Source organism: Carassius auratus, chromosome 41 (genome assembly GCF_003368295.1).
Source record: "Carassius auratus strain Wakin chromosome 41, ASM336829v1, whole genome shotgun sequence".
Classification (NCBI taxonomy): Eukaryota; Metazoa; Chordata; class Actinopteri; order Cypriniformes; family Cyprinidae; genus Carassius; species Carassius auratus.
The window spans coordinates 24,201,774-24,219,591 of NC_039283.1; the positions used below are offsets into that span (position 1 = coordinate 24,201,774).

Consider the following 17,818-nt stretch of genomic DNA (forward strand, 5'->3'; position numbering starts at 1 on the left):
TGCATATTGTGGCAGAAAACAACTCTGATGTCCACAATGTCACCTTGTTGTTTCGATGTCCAAACATTCACTGGAGCAATAAATTAACTCCAGAAGCACCTGCTTTTAATACAGCTGACAGTAGACAACACATAAATGTCAAGTTCATTTGTTAATAACACCTCTGAACAATGAACAGATTTTTCCAAATTAATTCCTGTGCCACTTTTTTTTCTTTTTTTTTTTCTTTTTGGATTGCTTTCTGAATTGGTGGTTTGGTAATTGTAAGAACGAGTTGGATTGACCCAGATGAATTGGGTCATGCCCAATTTGCATGCATATTGATTTTGATTTAAACAAACCACAATGGCCTCTGGGTAATTTGCATCACCTGCACACCAAATTACCCAGATTCAGTCTGACTGGAGCTGCAGTAGAGCTATTGCGGAAGAGCCAAAAGAGACTCACACAGAAAAACTAGTAAAGTTTTGAGTTTTTCTGAGGAGAGAAACTAGCACATAGAACAGCGCTGGGAAAGCGTCCTGCTGCCATCTGCTGGATAGGAGGAGCACGTGCAGGTGAGAAAAAAAGATTATAATGCACCTAACAAAATAGCGTTTTAAATGCACGCATGAAAAGTTTACTAAACCAATTCATCTGTTTATACTTAACTATTACAATCCAAATCGAATGAGTTATGTTAAAAAGGAGGCAGTTGAAAAGGCCATTTTCATTGAGGACTAATGATTTATTGCATGCACCTGAAATACAGAAGGTGATTTTTATTATATTCAAAACGTATAATAAATTTTTGATTCCCAAGCGCTAGACGTACATATTTAAAATGAGTGGCACACAGAAAATGACCACATGCATTTTGAAGAAAAGCTAATGGTGTATGTTTGGAACTTCATGTGGGCCTACATTTCAGGATACTTAACATTATTTCTTGTCTACACTTTTAAAAATAAAGAAGAACCATCACAGAAGAACACTTTAAAATTCATGGAACCTCATCTTTGCAAAAAAGGTTCATAATAGTGGAAACAAATCAGACATTCTTAAAAATAAAGGTTCTTTATTGGCATTGAGAAACTTTAACCTCTATGGAACCTTTCAATTCCACTTTTCAGTGCAGTTCTTTAGATGATTAAAATGTTCTTTACACTAATAAAACCTAGATCAAGAACTGTTCACTGAAAGGTTCTTTGGGGAACCAAAAATGGTTGTTCTAAGTAATCACTATAACCCCCTCCAAAAGTTTCCACCAAACCATTCATCCATTCATCAAGTGGCTTGCAGGAGATACTGGATGAAGATGCAGTTGGAATCAATTTTGTTCTGAATTGATTTGTGACTTTAGGATTCAGTATTAAAGAGCACTGCATTTGGAAGAGATGTTCTGGATTGGACGAGCGAGTCGACTGAAACTTCAGACTCACAGTGGAAGAGGAGGAATATACAATAGGATATGCCAAAAATGTAGGAAAAACTACCAAACATGATACTGTGAGAACTGGAACTCATCTGATGAGATTGCTAGCCTCAAGGATATTTATATTCTGAATAGTCTTCATGTATGAGACAAATGTATAGAATTGGAAACCACCTGAATCAAACGTTCCATGTACAGTTCACCCCCTTTATTGGAAATATACTAATACCTGGGCATTAAAAACCAATCAGTCCCTCAGAATTAATGCATTACACTGCTGAATCAGTTCGGTTTTCTGAACGCCTGCCAGTTAGTTTATCAACCACAGCTACCTGTGTTACTTCAGGAGTGTTAGATGAGATCATTTTGAACATCAGGCAGCCACAATTTTCTAACTAGAAAAAAAAAAACCTGCGATTTAAAATTGTGCAATTCAATAGGTTCTTAGAAATAAAAACACTGAGCAATTTGAAAGAAGATACAAGACAAGACCACTGACTAAATGTCAAGTTCATTTGTTATTAACACTATGCACATTAAGACGACCACCATTTAAACATGACTTTCCGTTAAAAGAAACTTCAAACTGGTAGTGGGATTTATGAGAGGCAGTACAATGTGCAAATTACTGTCTGGCATGGCTGGCACACCTACATTTTTTCTCCATTTTCCTTCCGTTATTGATACAAGGCCCACATAGAAAAAATGTGCAGAATTCAAATGGCCACACATTTTGCACATGAAAGTTTCCGCTATGGGGTAAAAAATAAAAATAAAGGTAATTGCAACTTTTTATCTCCAATATTCTTCTTTTTTTTTAAACCCTTGCAATTCTGAGTTTATATCTCACAATTGTAATCTCAGAATTCTGACTTTTTTTGTTGCAATTTTCCGAAAAGATAAAATGACCTTAATCCTCAGAATTCAGCAGATTTTGCTCTTGAAAATGCACATATTCCAAGACATTCTCTATAAGCATAACACTGAGATGACAACACAGTCCCAATTAATAATAATAATCATTCGTACAGCAGGCTGATCATGTTTTACTGACTGCCTTCCTTGATTTATTAGAGATTCCCCTGCTGAAGAGCTGGATGACTTCGAGCCACGCTCATGAAAGCCTAATATTTACATTATCATCATGGCCATACATGTTGCATAATGAGGACACAGCAGGTGCATTGAGGGATAGAACTAGAACGAGAAACTACTGCATCCAAAACCAACTTAAACCGGCTGCTGATGGAGCAAGCGGGGGATCTGCTTTATTCTGAAGCAGTTTTTAAACTCTTTCTCAGATTCAACTTAGGGTCACAAACATGCCTACACGAAATCTGCACGAACTGTAATGGATTCATGAAGTTTATTAGTTTGCTAATTTGATTTATGCTTACAGTTACCACTGAAAATAGCATTAACACATTTTTACCATGTTTTAATTCATTTTTGCAGAAAATGTGTGCAGATTGCACCTGGGCCTGGTTATACGGTAATCAGTTCCACATACTAAACACATACAAGCACACTCAATATTTCACTCTCTCTCACACTTTCATCCGGGTTTGTCCTCCTGCTAAATTAAGTTAAAATGTGTATTTATCATTTGTAGTGATACATGCATCCAGTAGACTGCTAATTTACATTGTTTTTGTTTTTTTTCTTAAAAATAAAGTAAAAAAAAAGTATTAGAAACACGGTTATACAGAGTCTTTAGCTAATCCAAGGAGCGAGGTTTGGAAGAAGAAGCCCCTTGTCCAGATGTGATGCGATGGTTAGGAGGTTTAGGAGCTACAGCAGGGACCTTTCGAGGGCTGTGCCGTTTCTGTTAGATCCACACCTCTGCTGCGTCCTGTGCTGGCACCTGCAGGCTGGGGCTCATTCTTGGGTAGCTTCTTTGCTAAGGTGAAAAAAGACAAGAGATCTTTTGTAAATATAAAGAGTGATGACTCATTGTGTTTGCGAGTGATGTAATGCTAAACTTCCTCAAATCCACCAATATTTTTTTTTCTAAAATATTGTTTTCATTTTCTTGAGTGAAACCAGGTATTCCAGGTAAAAAAAATTAGGGTAGGCCCTGCAGGGCTCATGCTTACATGAATGTACCTCTAACTTAAAACTGACAGAATTCTGTCTGTTTAAAAGGAAATTAATAATATTCCATACTTACAGTATCAGCAAGGATGCATTAAGTTTTCACAAAATACTAACCATTTCAACATTAATAATAATAAGTAATTAGAATGATTTCTGAAGATCATGTGACACTGAAGACTGGAGTAAGGATGCTGAAAATTCAGCTTTGCATCACAGGAATAAATTGCATATTTAAAATTAATTTAATTTAAAATTTATAATTTAAAATTTTTTATTTGCAATAATATATATCACTTTTACTGTCTTTTTGTTGAGCATCACAGACAACAATACTGATCCTAAACTTTTGAATGGCAGTTTATAACTATTTAACAAAAAAGTTGTGACAACTTACCAATGGCCATAAAAATCTCATTCACATTCATCGAAGTCTTAGCCGATGTTTCCATAAAGAGCAAACTGTTGTCATCTGCATATGACTGTGCATCCTGAGAACAACACAAAACAGAAGTCAAGGTTTCGGACTCTAAACAGACTGAAAGTCTGCACGGCATGTTTCTTTGTTTGTAAACCGTTCCACATCTCATCTGTAAAGCCAACAGGAAGCGTCTGCTCCTCTGTGGCTGTTCAAACATCGCAAACCTGAAAGTCCAGCGCTCTCTTGTTGGCAAGGTCTGCCTTGTTTCCAGCCAAAGCTATTACAATATTTGGACTGGCTTGTCTCTGAAGCTCCTTCACCCAGTTTTTCGCACGTGCAAATGATTCCTGAAAGAAAAAAGAAAAAAAAAAACATTAATTTCAGTATTTTTTTTCTCCTAGTCCAAAAAGTTTTTTTTTTTTATTAATTATAATTATCATTTAATTTTTTTGTATTCATATTTACATCTTTTTTTTGCATGTGAAATGAATAATGCCACTGCCACATTCACACTCAGATTGCTGGTTTGCAGAAAGGTTTTGGACCGAGTCATTTTGAGCCTAGTTTCAATAAATGCTCTTTTTTTTTTTTTACTTGGGAGGAAGTTTTAGGTCCAAATGAAATGAGAAGTGACTTAAACTGAATGATAACACTATAAGGATTTGTATTGTTCTCATATTTGAAGAAGTTAGCATCGTTATGTTTCATTTATTACAGTGAATAGGCTTTGAGACAATCTTTATTGTATAAAGTACCTTCTAAATAATTGTAACTTGACTCATAAAATCGGATCCATCATTTAAGCTGCAGAGTAAACCGAGCGTGTTAGGACTCACTTCATTTGTGATGTCATACACCACTATGGCCGCCTGCGCTCCTCTGTAATACATTGGGGCCAGACTGTGGTAACGCTCCTGGCCAGCTGTATCCCAGATCTCAAACTTCACTGTTGTGTCATCCAAACATACTGTCTGGGTCAAGAAGGCCGCTAGTGGAGAGAGGACAGAGACTGGTTAGATCTTGCCATAAACACTGCAAAAGGTTTTGCCATAAACTCCCCTGACAGGCAAGTAACAGCACAAAATTATAAATAGTATAAATACAAATAAATGATTAACAAAACAAATATCCCTTTAAAGTGGAAGTGAAGCAGTCAGTCAAGTTTACTACTTTGTAAACTGATTTCCACTTTAATAAAAAAAATATATATATATCTATATCTGAAAGGTCTGCACGAGGATAACATTACGTTCTCGCGAGACCAGTCAGATCTCGTCACACCTCTGGCTGTTACGTATATTGACTAATGACAATAACAATAACAATCATGGCTCTTCAAATCAGAATTTACAGTTAATTATCCAGTTTACAATAATTTGTTATTTAATGAATAAACACTGGTTATCATAGTTAACCATTGGCTAATCATGATTATTCAATATACACAACCTAATTTATTATTCTTTCCAAAAAAAATAACTACCGTATTTTCCGGACTATAAGTCGCACTTTTTTTTCATAGTTTGGCTGGTCCTGCAACTTATAGTCAGGTGCGACTTCTTTATCAAAATTAATTTGACATGAACCAAGAGAAAACATCATCGTCTACAGCCACCAGAGGGCGCTCTATGCTGCTCAGTGCTCCTATAGTCTACACTGAGCAGCATAGAGCGCCCTCTCGTGGCTGTAGACGGTAATGTTTTCTTTTGGTTCTAAATAAATGAGACTTATAGTCCAGTGCGACTTACATATGTTTTTTTTCCTCGTCATGACGTATTTTTGGACTCATGCGACTTATACTCAGGTGCGACGTATAGTCCGAAAAATACGGTAGTAACATCTAGGGCTGGGTAATTTTTAGATTAATCTTTTTTAAAATGTGGTCGATTCAAATTCGATTCTCAAGGGCCATGAATCAATTTTTTTCCCATATTTATTTCCGCAAACATTGAACGTAAGATTAGCGTTAATCTAATTACATGTCTTCTCCACTAGATGTCACCCTGTTATGTGCCTTGTGCAATATTACCAAGGAGCTGAAAGAACCTGTCATTCATTCATTCAGTGCTTAAAAGGTTTCAGGTGCTTTGTCGACGTTGATGCCACCTTCACAAAAAAAGTCAGAGCTATGGAAGTATTTTAGATTTCGTAAGCAAGATGACGACGATAGTGTTGTGGACAAGAACAAAGCATTTTTCATCTTGCATCAAACTTGTATTGTATTTATTTAACATAATTGTATGCATTAGAAAATTAGAGATGGGTTCTGTTTTAATGTACCCAAGTGTACCTAAAATCAAAGAGTTTAATATACAGGTTTGTAGCTTTTAATTTCTTTTTATTAATTACCCAATTGTAAACTTATGTAAACAGTTCTTTTTTATACATATAGTATTTGTATTAAATCTACATTCATTGACTTGAATCGAGTATCGAGTATAGAAAATCGAATCGAGAAACAAATTTGCATCAATTTGAGAGCTTGTGAATCGAAATCGAATCGATCTGGAACATCTGAATCGATACCCAGCCCTAGTAACATCATGATATATCATTACTATAGCATAATATTTTGGTCATACTGCTGAAATTAGAGCAAAAATAACTAGTCATATTGTGTTATACAACTACTGTTATATACGATTTTGGTTATACTGCCCCTCCGTAAGTGAAAAGATGGCAAATATAAGTTATATAGTGATATACTGTGATTGTAATATACAATTTTGCTTATACTGCCCAAGCATAAGTGAAATTACAGAAAAAAATAACTAGTTATATTTAGTGTTATACCATTACCGTATAACAGTAATATACTGTCTATCCATATATCAAATTAAATAAATATTATTGATAAAGCATGACTTGTCAAAACAGACTGCAGCAGGCTTTGATTGGCTAATAGTGTTTACTGTACAAATCAGTAGATAACTTCAGAGTGATGATAAAAAAAATAAAAATAAATAACATTATTATTTAAATGGAAAATTACCTTCTTTTTTTTCAGCAAAAAGAACTAGTTGTTAGTTATATTATACTAGTGATGTACCATTACCATAATATACGATTTGCACATGCTTGAGTGCATTAGCATCACATCAGATATGGGTTATTATATGTCTTACCTCCTATTGTGCTTTCCTGAAACTCATGAAACTGTCCTTTAACAAAGCGAAGGACTAGACTTGACTTCCCCACAGCGGACTCTCCCAGGAGCACTAGTTTAAATTGACAGATTTTGTTGCCGGTGTTTGGCCCGTTAGGTCTCGTTGCTCCACCTCTTCCTGCCATGACCCTAAGCCCCAATCTCCTGTACTGAAGTCAAGAAGTGCTTCTCAACGGTCACTCCCAGATCTGATGGAACAGACATTAATAATCTAGTATCACTCCTCACTTAACAACACTTATGTAATGCAATATATCAGCGGTGTCTTGGTTAGCCAAATACAACATGAGGACAACAAGAGATGCTGAATATACAGTGGTGGACAATTAACAACAATATGCCATTTACCATGTTCTGTATGAAAACACAATCCTTCAGGATAATAATGTAGTCACATCACATGAATAAAATTATACACAACAGACATGGTTTAGGAAGTGCCACTGTGTGGAGCCTTCAATATAATTTGTGTAAAAAGTCAGAATTATTTACTAAAAAAATTTAACTGACCAAATTATGTCAGTCGAAAAAAAAATAATAATAATAATCATAATTTCAAAGTAAGAAAATCTGAATATTGTGAAAAGGTTCAATATTGAAGACACCTGGTGCCACACTCTAATCAGCTAATTAACTCAAAACACCTGCAAAGGCTTTTAAATGATCTCTCAGTCTAGTTCTGTAGGCTACACAATCATGGGGAAGACTGCTGCCTTGACAGTTGTCCAAAAGACAAACATTGACAGGTTCATACTTTTCAGTTGACCAAGATTTCTAAAATTTCTTTCTTTATATTGGTCTTAAGTAATTTTGAAAATTTGGGATTTTCCTTAGTTGTTAGTTATAATCATCAAAATCTAAAATAAATAAACATATGAAATATATCAGTCTGTGTGTAATGAATGAATATAATATAAAAGTTTCACTTTTTGAGTGGAATTAGTTAAATATATCAACTTTTTGATGATATTCTAATTATATGACCAGCACCCCTCTCTCTCTCTCTCTCTGTGTGTGTGTATATAAACAAAAAACAAGCATGACAATGTATCTCCATCAGGGTTATTACAGTTAATAAAAACTAAAACTAAAACCATTAAAAGTTACTTGAAATTAAAAAAAAAAAAAAAATACTAATATAAAATTACAGTGCATTTTCCTCTCTGGTTTCATCTCTAAGTTATACATACTTCACATATGACCCTGTTGTATATTCTGCGATATAGAAAGTATGAGACAAGAGTGACAGTGCAAAACACAGGTCTGTTATTGACACTCATGATCAATCAGACCTTATGATTGCTTCTAAACGCTTTTAACTTAATAAAAGGCGATTATAAATAGCAATTTATTTACATTTCACAACACAATTGATAGTATATGCTCAAATTAAACAAGTTAAATTAATTTACAAATTATTGATAAAACATGATATACATGGCATTATCTGGCTCTTCAAAACAAACCGTAGCACACTTTGATCGGCTAATATTGTGTTTACAGTACACTTTAGTACGTAAATTAAAATATATAAATATAATCACTGAATGTATTTAAAATGAAAACGTATTTGAAGCTGGAGCTGCCTGTTAGCTTGTGCTGCTAACTATGCTAACGATATTGTATGTTTCTTTTTCATACTTTCTTAGACACACATGTAAACACACAGTCAACTCAGTGACATCGGTGTTTTCATCGGTAACGTTACTTTAACGCGTCTGTCAGTTCCTCAAATGCTCCGGTTCAAATGATTCCCTAAAGCTAACGGTGCTAATGCTAAAAGAAAAACAGGCCGCGCGCACACTGAGCGTGATGCCTCATAAATAAAATGTTTAAAAGCAAGAAAGCATAAATTACGAAACAACAGTATGGCTTATTTAAAATACAAAAAAACAAAGCAAAAAAACCTTCCAATTAACCTAACAGAACGAATATTTAAAGTCCAGAGACTCGTACCTTCCTCTTGGTTCCTCCCAACTTCCCCTTTTGCGTCAAAACTGGTGATGACCTATGGTGATGACGGATCGGATGACTGGATCTGACGTCAGACGCATTGGAGATAAATCAGCCAATCAGAACAACAGTCATCACAAATATTTTTACTTTCATAACAAGGAGGATTATAATTTTGTAAACAAAGGTATTATTTTTATTTAATTCAACTTTTGTAGTTTACTTAAGTCATTAAAGTCATCCATTTTAATCACAAATGTAATTTATTAAATCCCTTTTTTTCCCTCAATTTTTTTTTTCGCGAGTCTTTTTACAATGAAAAGTGGATAGGTTACTTAGATACAGTATTTTAGAATCGAAAATAAGCAAGCTTAATTTAGAAATTGATTTTCTGACAGGTGGACGTCTGACGTCATTATCAACTTGACACCGCGGTTCCTCGCGCGTTGTCAGGTAACGGAAGGTAAACAAACACTGCTACATGTTTGTAAGACTTTCTAATTAGGCTCGCTGTTGTAAAGTTGGTTATTGTTTAGATGGTTATTTGGTTATTTAGATGGTTATTTGGTTGTAATTTAATTCTGCATTAGTAGTGTGTAGGCATGAGTATCATGCAGCGGAATTCATCCACCTGGAGACGCAGAGACACGTCTCCAAACATCCGCGCGGTATGACTAACGTTAATTATTCTTCAGAGGCGGTTTTGATCTTTTACATGTATTATGCAACAAATATGAATGCATTTATATTTAATGTATAATAATTTCCATTGAAAGGCAGGAAAGCTTATTCCAGCTGGTGACACAACTAAGACTTGTCTGCAGGAAATAACACCAGGGGTGGGTCAATATGTTTTTTTTTTTTTTAATTTTTAAAAACAATTTTTAACAGTACATTGTTGTACCAAACAGTGTAGCGTACGTGTGCATATAACTTTATTATTATTGTTATTTATCATTATAATAGGTAATATATATATATTTAAATCAAACCAAACGTTTGACAGGCATTGCATTGTATAAACTTGAATTTATTTGTTTTTAACAGATTGTGACTCCACCTGTGGTGAAGAAGTTTGTCCTTTCTGCTCGGCCGCCTGTTGGGACAGTTAGGGTCTTCCATGGAAAAGCAAATGATCCTGATATTGGCAGCACACTGGTCCATGGTGTGAATACTAAATCATCCATTAATGTAAGACAGTCATAATGACAAAAAATTGTTTTAGTGACTGTATTCGTTCTTATTGCTTGATGTTTTAACTTGTAGGTGAATTACGCAAAACCAGTCATAATTTGTTCAGTTCATATTTCATTCAAAAAGAAAAAAAAAGAATGCCAAGCTTTTTTAGATTTTTTATTTTCTTCTTTAATTAAAAGCACGTTGGCAACTTTAGTTATAGATTATTCTTTAGTCATTCCAAATGTAATATATAGAATAATAAAAAAAAAAAATTCTTCACTGCATGCATGCATTTTCAGGCTGGATCGGTTATCAATCCTGCACCAAAAACACGCTTCCTAGAGAGGCTGCGTCAGCTTCAAGAAATCAATTATGCCACCAATCAGAAAGCTCCTCTTGGGAGGTCACAAGTTCAAAGCCCTGGTTTACCAAGTTGGCTCGATCCTGAGAAAACCACTTTTGGTGTCACAGCACTCCGGTGTAAGAATAATATCGAAAAATTCAGTAGCATAAAAATGACTCTATAATCAAAAGAAACTGTGAATCTATGAATTATTTTAAATGCAGTATCTAACGGTGGTGAGATCATCAATCCACCCAAAACCGCACATCAGGTGAAAAAGGAAGCGGACGAGGGACATCAGCTCTATGTTCGCTCACACGGATCCTACTTTGTAGGTCAGTTAAAATGCAGCCCATGTAGGGGTCAAAGTCTTTGGTTAAACTGTTTATAACTTTGCAATTTTCTTTGTTTGGAAACTACAGTCTTTTTCTCTTGTGCTCATTTCGGCGTCATTTCAGAAGACACAGATAGACAGTTTTTGACTATGTTTGTCTCTTTGTTGTTGCAGGAGAGCGTGTGGACAGGAAGTACAATTGCAGTCACTATGGGAGAGACCGTAGGTTTGGTGTCCCTACGCCTCATTACAATGATGGGAGAACCATCTCCAGATCTCTGCAGTGGCCCTCTGACTCGCTAATGTAGACTAATACAGACATATGCACCTGAACTTAATGTACATTTTGTTTATAACTGAAAATCTGAACATACAGTAATTTATTAGCATTGATTAAGGTGATTTCAGGAAAAAAAAAATGATTGAATGATTTCTGAAGGATTATGTGATGCTAAAGAATGGTGTACTGATGCAAAAAGATTCAGCTTTGCATCACAGAAATATATACAATTTTATAATACTTTCAATTGGAAAACATTTTAAATGTACAGTAGTTATATACATTTTCTCTCCATCTATCTATACACTCATAGCGTGTAGGGGAGTATTGGGTCATTCGCCCCACTCTCAATCCCAGCACAAGGGTTAGAGAAAATTAGCAATGAATTGCATTGTCATTTATAGCTAAATGAATGTATTTTGGGATAAAATTATCCCTCCAGAAGGTAACAGCATTGTAATTTTTTTTTTTACTATTTTGACAGATATTATGAATGTCTGCAATTTTCAATATTCAGTTTATAATGAAAATCCATATTTCGTTTAAAAATGTCAAAATAAGCCCCTAATGACAACTAATAATGCAATGTGAATGACAACATCATCAGAAATGGACAATTAAAGCTGCGGTAGGGAACTTTTGACGCTCTAGCGGTTAATAAACAGAACTGCTTGCGTCTTGCAGAAGAACATCGTAGCCGGAACTACTTCTCTCTGTTTATGTCTATGAAGAATCACAAAGGTACTGGGTTACTCTGCCGCGGTACCCCCGAAGCAATCTAAAATAGTCCGAATATAAACACTTATTATAGGTGCACCCTAGTGATTCAGGACAAGCTAAAAACACAGTTTGGAAAATGGATTCATGGTGTACTCACTTATTATATTATTTTTTCTACATTTTGAACACAAACAAAGTTATGGACCGCAGCTCTGATTGGTTGTTTCTCACCGGGAGCGGATGAATTTCTGCAAATGGCAATAGGACACTGGGAGAAGCCAGAGGAGCTTGATTTTTTTTTCACAGATTATCTGTCTCATATTCTACTGTCAGGACATAATGACAGGTTTAACAAATATGTAAAAAATATATTTTTACAAAAGTTACCTACTGCAGCTTTAATCGTGTCTTCATGTCTTAAGGCACAACAGCGCAAAATTAGTTTCGAAACGCTGCGACGACTTCAGAGAGAAGACTCAGCCACAAACAGGCAAAGTTCACGATCCGTAAGTCATGGTTAAGAGCATTTCTGTTAAATACGAATGACATGTCACAGTTTCTGCCAGTGTGTAAATAATCTTTTCTGTCTGTGCATGAATTTCTAGAATTGCAGAGACGTTTAACGTTCCCCGTGATCACACATTTGGAGTCTTGATGAAACCTGACAGCTTTGGTAATTGAAACCGTCTGTCACGTTCCGAGTTTGATATGTCAGAAATGAATTGGGAGCCAGTATTGTAGAGGATTTATGGTTTATTCTTGCTTGGTGTGAAAGACATTGTTGGGAAACTTCAATTTGGACATTCCTATAGTCAGGCTCAAACAAAACGCAAAAACATTCATTGTATTTTAAGTAAAGAAAATGAAGCCTATTTTCATTAGTTAAGCATATTTTTTGAGGTGTGTTCTCGACTGGTTTTGAGAAACTCATCCATTTGTAGTTCTTCTTGTTTCTCCTCAGGTGCAGGTGACCTGCTTCATCAAACTCCACCTGGCGAGTCCCTGAAAGGCAAAGACCGACAGCGAGCCCTGGTCAGCGCTGTTCGCCAGCACCTCAAGAAGTCCAACTACCAGAACTTCAGCTCATTACTAGAAGCATTCAGATACTATGACAAGGTCAGAAGCTGTTCTCATTGCTTGAGCTGTATTGATGCAGTCAGCAAGGGAGACCTCACCAATAAACCATACAACACTGCCATAGTTACACATCCATTTCTAAAGGAAAGTATGCTGAAAAGTTATCAATAAAAGCAAAAAATCCAGAATTGCCGATTATCATTTTTCAACTATTTACCTTCAGGTCAGGGTTTATGCATCTTTTTGCTATGAAATCTTTAATGCTTTTTATAAAGTAAACATATGAATAGCTTTCATGTTGTTAGTAATATTTCAGGATGAACTTAAGCAATTTAAGGTTTACTAGATTAAGACATATGATCATCAGGCTTTTGAGGAACATACATTTATTTAACATGTCATCATTGCATTGCATTATATGTTTTGAAACTACAAAGCTTTATCATAAAACTAAGCATTTAAGTATCATCTTACTAAGATATGCAGTATTATTGAGAAATGTATAATGACAACTGATATTTATGTGAGTTGTCTACTTCACTGTTGTAAAGGTGTCATTGATTTACATTACAAGCTATCAGAATTTCAGCATGTTTAGCAATTGATTTATAAAGAATAGAATGCTGAAAAATAAAAAAAAGCAAAAAAATCCAGAATTGAATTTTCATTTTTCAACCAGTTTTACCTATTACTTGTTGTAACTGTCTGTTTTGTTTTGCAGAAGGGTCAAGGGAGAATCAGTAGAGAGGATCTGAAAGAAATCTGCCACCAGTTTAATATGATCATCAGTGACCCGGTGCTTGATGACCTTATGGATTACTGTGATGTTGATAACAATGGACTGATCGACTTCATGGAGTTCTCCAATTTTCTTAATTGGAAAGACAAGATGCCCATCAACCGACTGGAGCAGAAAATTCTCACAGAAGGTGAATTCAAGTGTACTTGCTCACAGAGTCATGACAGATCAAACAAAACCTCATAAGAATTCAAGTACATAGTCTTTTGGCATTTTATGTTTTTTTCAAATACTGTTCTACTTCAAATCAATGTTTTGATTCGTCTCTGAGCTAATTGGTTTTGGTTCTAGGTTTATACTATTTGAAATTCCAACCAATGAAACAATAGAATATGTGTGTGCCAGATGTTAGTTTATCTCTTGTGTCTTGTAGAGCGTATGGTTTGGACAGCCCCGGCCAACATGCAACGCACAGACCTCCAAGAATCTAGCGCCGTGAAGCCTTTGATTAGACCTGAAGATCTGGAACGTGTTGAGGTGGGAAGCACCAGGAAGACTCCGAAAACCCTGTCCAGGCCCAGAACAGTGCAGAACAACTTCTTCACCTCGTCTTCTCTCATAAATGCTGTTGTGGGTGGAATTTCCCCTGCAGGTGAGTCTCACACAAAACCTTGGAATCCTCTTAAACTGCCCGAGTATACAAGCTACACAAAGCTTAAATGACCTCCATGCATTTTTTTTTCAAGGTGTGTTGATTAACTTTTAAAGCCTAATGTATCATATTTGAAATTTCTAAAGCCTCTAAATTATCAACATGCTCAAAACTTTTTTAACCTGTTAATAAACAATCTACTACATCTGACTGATAGTTTAGAATGAACTTTAGTACAACGTCCACCTTCAGCTCGTGCTTCACGTGTCTTTCTGCTGTGAAATCTTTACTCATATTTATCAGGTAAACTTCAGAATTACTTTTATTTTTCAGGGTGAACATTTTCAGGAGTTTTTTTTTTTTTTTTCAATTATCCATGCGTAATTATAATGTATATAATGCATTATATGTTTTGCTCCAACAATAAATACAGAATACAGAGATTTGATCATAAAACTAAGCATTTAAATATCGCTTTACTAAACTGATGTTTATTTTATATGCATTTTATGGAAGTAACAAACATCAAAATTTCATCTTACTTTTTATGCAATTTGCACCAATTTATATATATATATACATATATAATCACTTTATCATACAGTTATATACGACAGCGTTTTAGTGTCACATTAAAAAAAAAATCTTTTTTTTATTTTTTTTTTACATAACAAAAAAAATGAAGATTGCAAAATTAAAGTTGAAATTATGAGAATAAAGTTGAAATATTAATCTTTAATCGACTTTAATCTCATAATCTTAGATTATTTATTTTTTTCCGTGGCACTAAAACTGTAGTAGTTATATGAATTGCTCCTTAAAAAAAAAAAAAAAAACATTATAATAATAATTATTTACAGGATTTACAGGGTTAAAAATGCAAAACTAGAAGAAGAGAGTTGTCCAGTTTTTCTGATTGATTCCCATCAATAGATGATCACACATACGGAGTCCCATCAGTACGGACTGATCTACCTGCTCCACGGATCAAACGCATCAGTGACAGGACAAACTATGGAGATGAAGCAACAGCACATGATCTGCTGCACCCCGCTCTGCATTCCCTCCATGGAGTTCATGAAAAAGAGTTTTTTATTCCTCGCACGAAAGATGAGGTGAGTTTAGTGATGTTGCATTATGATATAACACACACAGTTTCAGCCAATCTCATGTTAAACTTAGTTAAACTTAGAGTAGTATTGCATCCTTCATATCTCCACAGAGTCTTCAATTTTATCAGATTTATAAAAGACTGATACAGAAGTGCCCATATAAGGAATCCCGCCTTTTATGACATCATACACAGTGCCTTAGTCTTAAACTTATACGAACTCTGAAGGAGTGTATTTGGCACAGAAATACTCCGTCATACGTCCACCTGATTTTTGTGAGACTTTGGTCATGTTTTGCATGAGAATCCAACTCTTTAACAACGTAAATATGTCAGAATGCATGAAATGGCATTAGATATATCCCCTTTAACAGGGTTTTAAGCTGTCCAAACAATTATTACAGTTGGACTAAAGATATATTGTGTATCACTCATAGATCGCACAGATATTCCAAAAAGTGGTTCACGGCGTTGCTGAGGAGACGTTTGAGGAGGCGTGGAAGTTGGCGTCCATGACACATCCTGCTGGTGACGTATGTGTGGAAAGCTTTCGAAATGTTCTTCGTGAACTACAAGCAAATTAAACCTTAAATCAGTGTTTCTGTCATGTTTATTTGTCTGTATTGTTTTATATTATATTGCATTAATCAATTAATTTATTACTTATTTAGTTGATTTTCAAGTAACAACATAACAACGTTAACTATAAAAAGCCTGGTAATTCAAAGTTGGCCTTCGTTCAGATCATTAAGGAGAAAGTAACATAAAAAAACCTGTTACACAAGTGAAAGCAGGTGAGGTAAAGCTCTAGGTGCCTTCCAAGGGATTCTTTCAGAAATATGATGAACGCAGAGACTGGTTTTATTTGAACAATAATCAGTGTGGACACACTGAACTAGTAATCATTACTACACTGTGAAGTGAGTTCAGCCCTCGTGACTTCTGCAGCTGCAGTATTTTATTAGTTCAGATCCATTATTGGGTCAGCTGAAATTCTGGCCATGTTATTCGTTTCATTTAGTCTCTTGTCAAATGAAGCAAAGTGCTGCAACAGGCCTGACTGCAATAAGAAGTGCCCTCAACGCTGCAAAATAATAGCTGAGCTTACTAATGAATTTTTGCCTCCCAGGATAAAATAATATTGTGTTTACTTAGAGGATGTATGCTGCATTTAGAGTTTGAGAGAAATGGAGATGGCTGTCAATTACTGTTTTCTCCCAAAGGACTTTATCACACACTCTCTCTGTCTCTCTCTTTGTGTGTGTGTGTGTGCTGTACCCAATACAGTATTGTTATCTGTTATGGATAATAATGGTTATTTGTCGCCTAGATAAACACATTCCATTGCTGGTTTTTGGGTAAATACATTATTACATCTTTTGGACTAGTAAATCTTAATCTCATTTGTTTGTGATACATTGAACGTGAACCTCTTTACTTTATTAATACACATCCTTCCCCTTAGTTAAAATAAAGTCCCGTCCGATGTTTTGCCTATCCTGTCACTTTAATATACGCCAGATTACAGAAGTCAAATTGGTTTTGAGCTGCATTTCATGTTGACTTTAAATATATACATTACACAGATTAATTAATCTGCTTTATTTGGCAACATCAATATAACGCAACATAAACAGATTAATAATAGCAGCAGAGTCCCTTATCCATGATAAAAGCCTAGAGGAGTGCAAAATAGCTTTGTAAAGCACATTAATGCTTTTCTTTTCTTTTGTTCAGGTCACTTGTAGATGAAGCCAGCGTGATTAATTGCCTAATATGGTATTAACATATTTATTTCAATTGAAATAGGAGGTATGATATCCACTGTTAATCATATTATGACTTGTTTGCACACATGTGATAAAAACCCACGCAAGTTGAACAGAACAATCCATTACTGCCTGCAAAAATTATAATAATCCCACAGCCATATTTCTAAATGAAAAACCATGAATGTATAAACGGTGTCATGCCATAAAAGAGTTTTCCAGAGAAATAGGATGACATCCGCACATGGGTGAGAACGTCTTCCTGTCAGTTTAACAAAGGATTTATTTTAATATCTAAATTAGGTGATAATTGGTCTCAACAACCATCTGTGGTTCTCTGTGATCTAAATGGAACAAATATCATAATTAATTGTGGTTGTTTATCTTGTTGGAAATGTTAGAATCTTGTTTATGGCCTGCTTGATCTGAAAAAAAAAAAAGTTTTGTTGAGATATCAGTTTAATTTCAGTCTCTGCTTTGTCTCTACTTAATGTAATCACATTTTTTGTTAAACCCATCTCATCTCATTGTATAAGTTTATTTTACACAGATTTTTGACAGATCTT

At 35.0% G+C, this 17,818-nt stretch overlaps 2 protein-coding genes across 4 annotated transcripts; one reads left to right on the top strand and one right to left on the bottom strand.

Moving 5' to 3' along the window:
• The first annotated feature begins 474 nt into the window (after positions 1-474).
• Positions 475-16,079, top strand: efhb (EF-hand domain family, member B). 3 transcript variants are annotated; one of them, XM_026227798.1, is made up of 15 exons: positions 475-557; positions 9,447-9,511; positions 9,642-9,716; positions 9,825-9,887; positions 10,096-10,239; positions 10,527-10,707; positions 10,795-10,905; positions 11,079-11,208; positions 12,327-12,410; positions 12,510-12,577; positions 12,866-13,020; positions 13,703-13,910; positions 14,154-14,372; positions 15,306-15,487; positions 15,921-16,079. In XM_026227798.1, exons 3-15 carry the CDS (start codon positions 9,651-9,653, stop codon positions 16,065-16,067), a joined length of 1,758 nt encoding a protein of 585 aa, XP_026083583.1. In that variant the 5' UTR covers positions 475-557; positions 9,447-9,511; positions 9,642-9,650; the 3' UTR covers positions 16,068-16,079. The 3 variants fall into 3 exon arrangements, with proteins under 3 accessions (XP_026083583.1, XP_026083582.1, XP_026083584.1); XM_026227797.1 differs by lacking the exon at positions 475-557 and having other exon boundaries at positions 9,639-9,716; XM_026227799.1 differs by lacking the exon at positions 475-557 and having other exon boundaries at positions 9,486-9,501; positions 9,639-9,716.
• LOC113059371 (ras-related protein Rab-5A-like) lies at positions 2,454-9,142 on the bottom strand. Its single transcript, XM_026227834.1, has 6 exons — positions 9,052-9,142; positions 7,055-7,283; positions 4,766-4,917; positions 4,154-4,276; positions 3,906-3,999; positions 2,454-3,314 (listed from the first exon to the last, which is right to left on the bottom strand). The coding sequence occupies exons 2-6, from the start codon at positions 7,218-7,220 to the stop codon at positions 3,199-3,201; spliced, it is 651 nt and encodes a 216-aa protein (XP_026083619.1). The 5' UTR covers positions 7,221-7,283; positions 9,052-9,142; the 3' UTR covers positions 2,454-3,198.
• Positions 16,080-17,818: the final 1,739 nt, after the last annotated feature.

Bases quoted from the DNA above. Each gene is read 5' to 3' on its own strand.
- LOC113059371 (XM_026227834.1), bottom strand. From the start codon at position 7,220: ATGGCAGGAAGAGGTGGAGCAACGAGACCTAACGGGCCAAACACCGGC. The intron at 4,918-7,054 runs GTAAGACATATA...TCTCTCCACTAG, and splicing joins TCAGGAAAGCACAATAGGAG to CGGCCTTCTTGACCCAGACA. The intron at 4,000-4,153 runs GTTTGCGATGTT...TGTTGTTCTCAG, and splicing joins AGAGAGCGCTGGACTTTCAG to GATGCACAGTCATATGCAGA.
- efhb (XM_026227798.1), top strand. From the start codon at position 9,651: ATGAGTATCATGCAGCGGAATTCATCCACCTGGAGACGCAGAGACACG. The intron at 10,240-10,526 runs GTAAGACAGTCA...ATGCATTTTCAG, and splicing joins ATACTAAATCATCCATTAAT to GCTGGATCGGTTATCAATCC. The intron at 12,411-12,509 runs GTAAGTCATGGT...ATGAATTTCTAG, and splicing joins ACAGGCAAAGTTCACGATCC to AATTGCAGAGACGTTTAACG.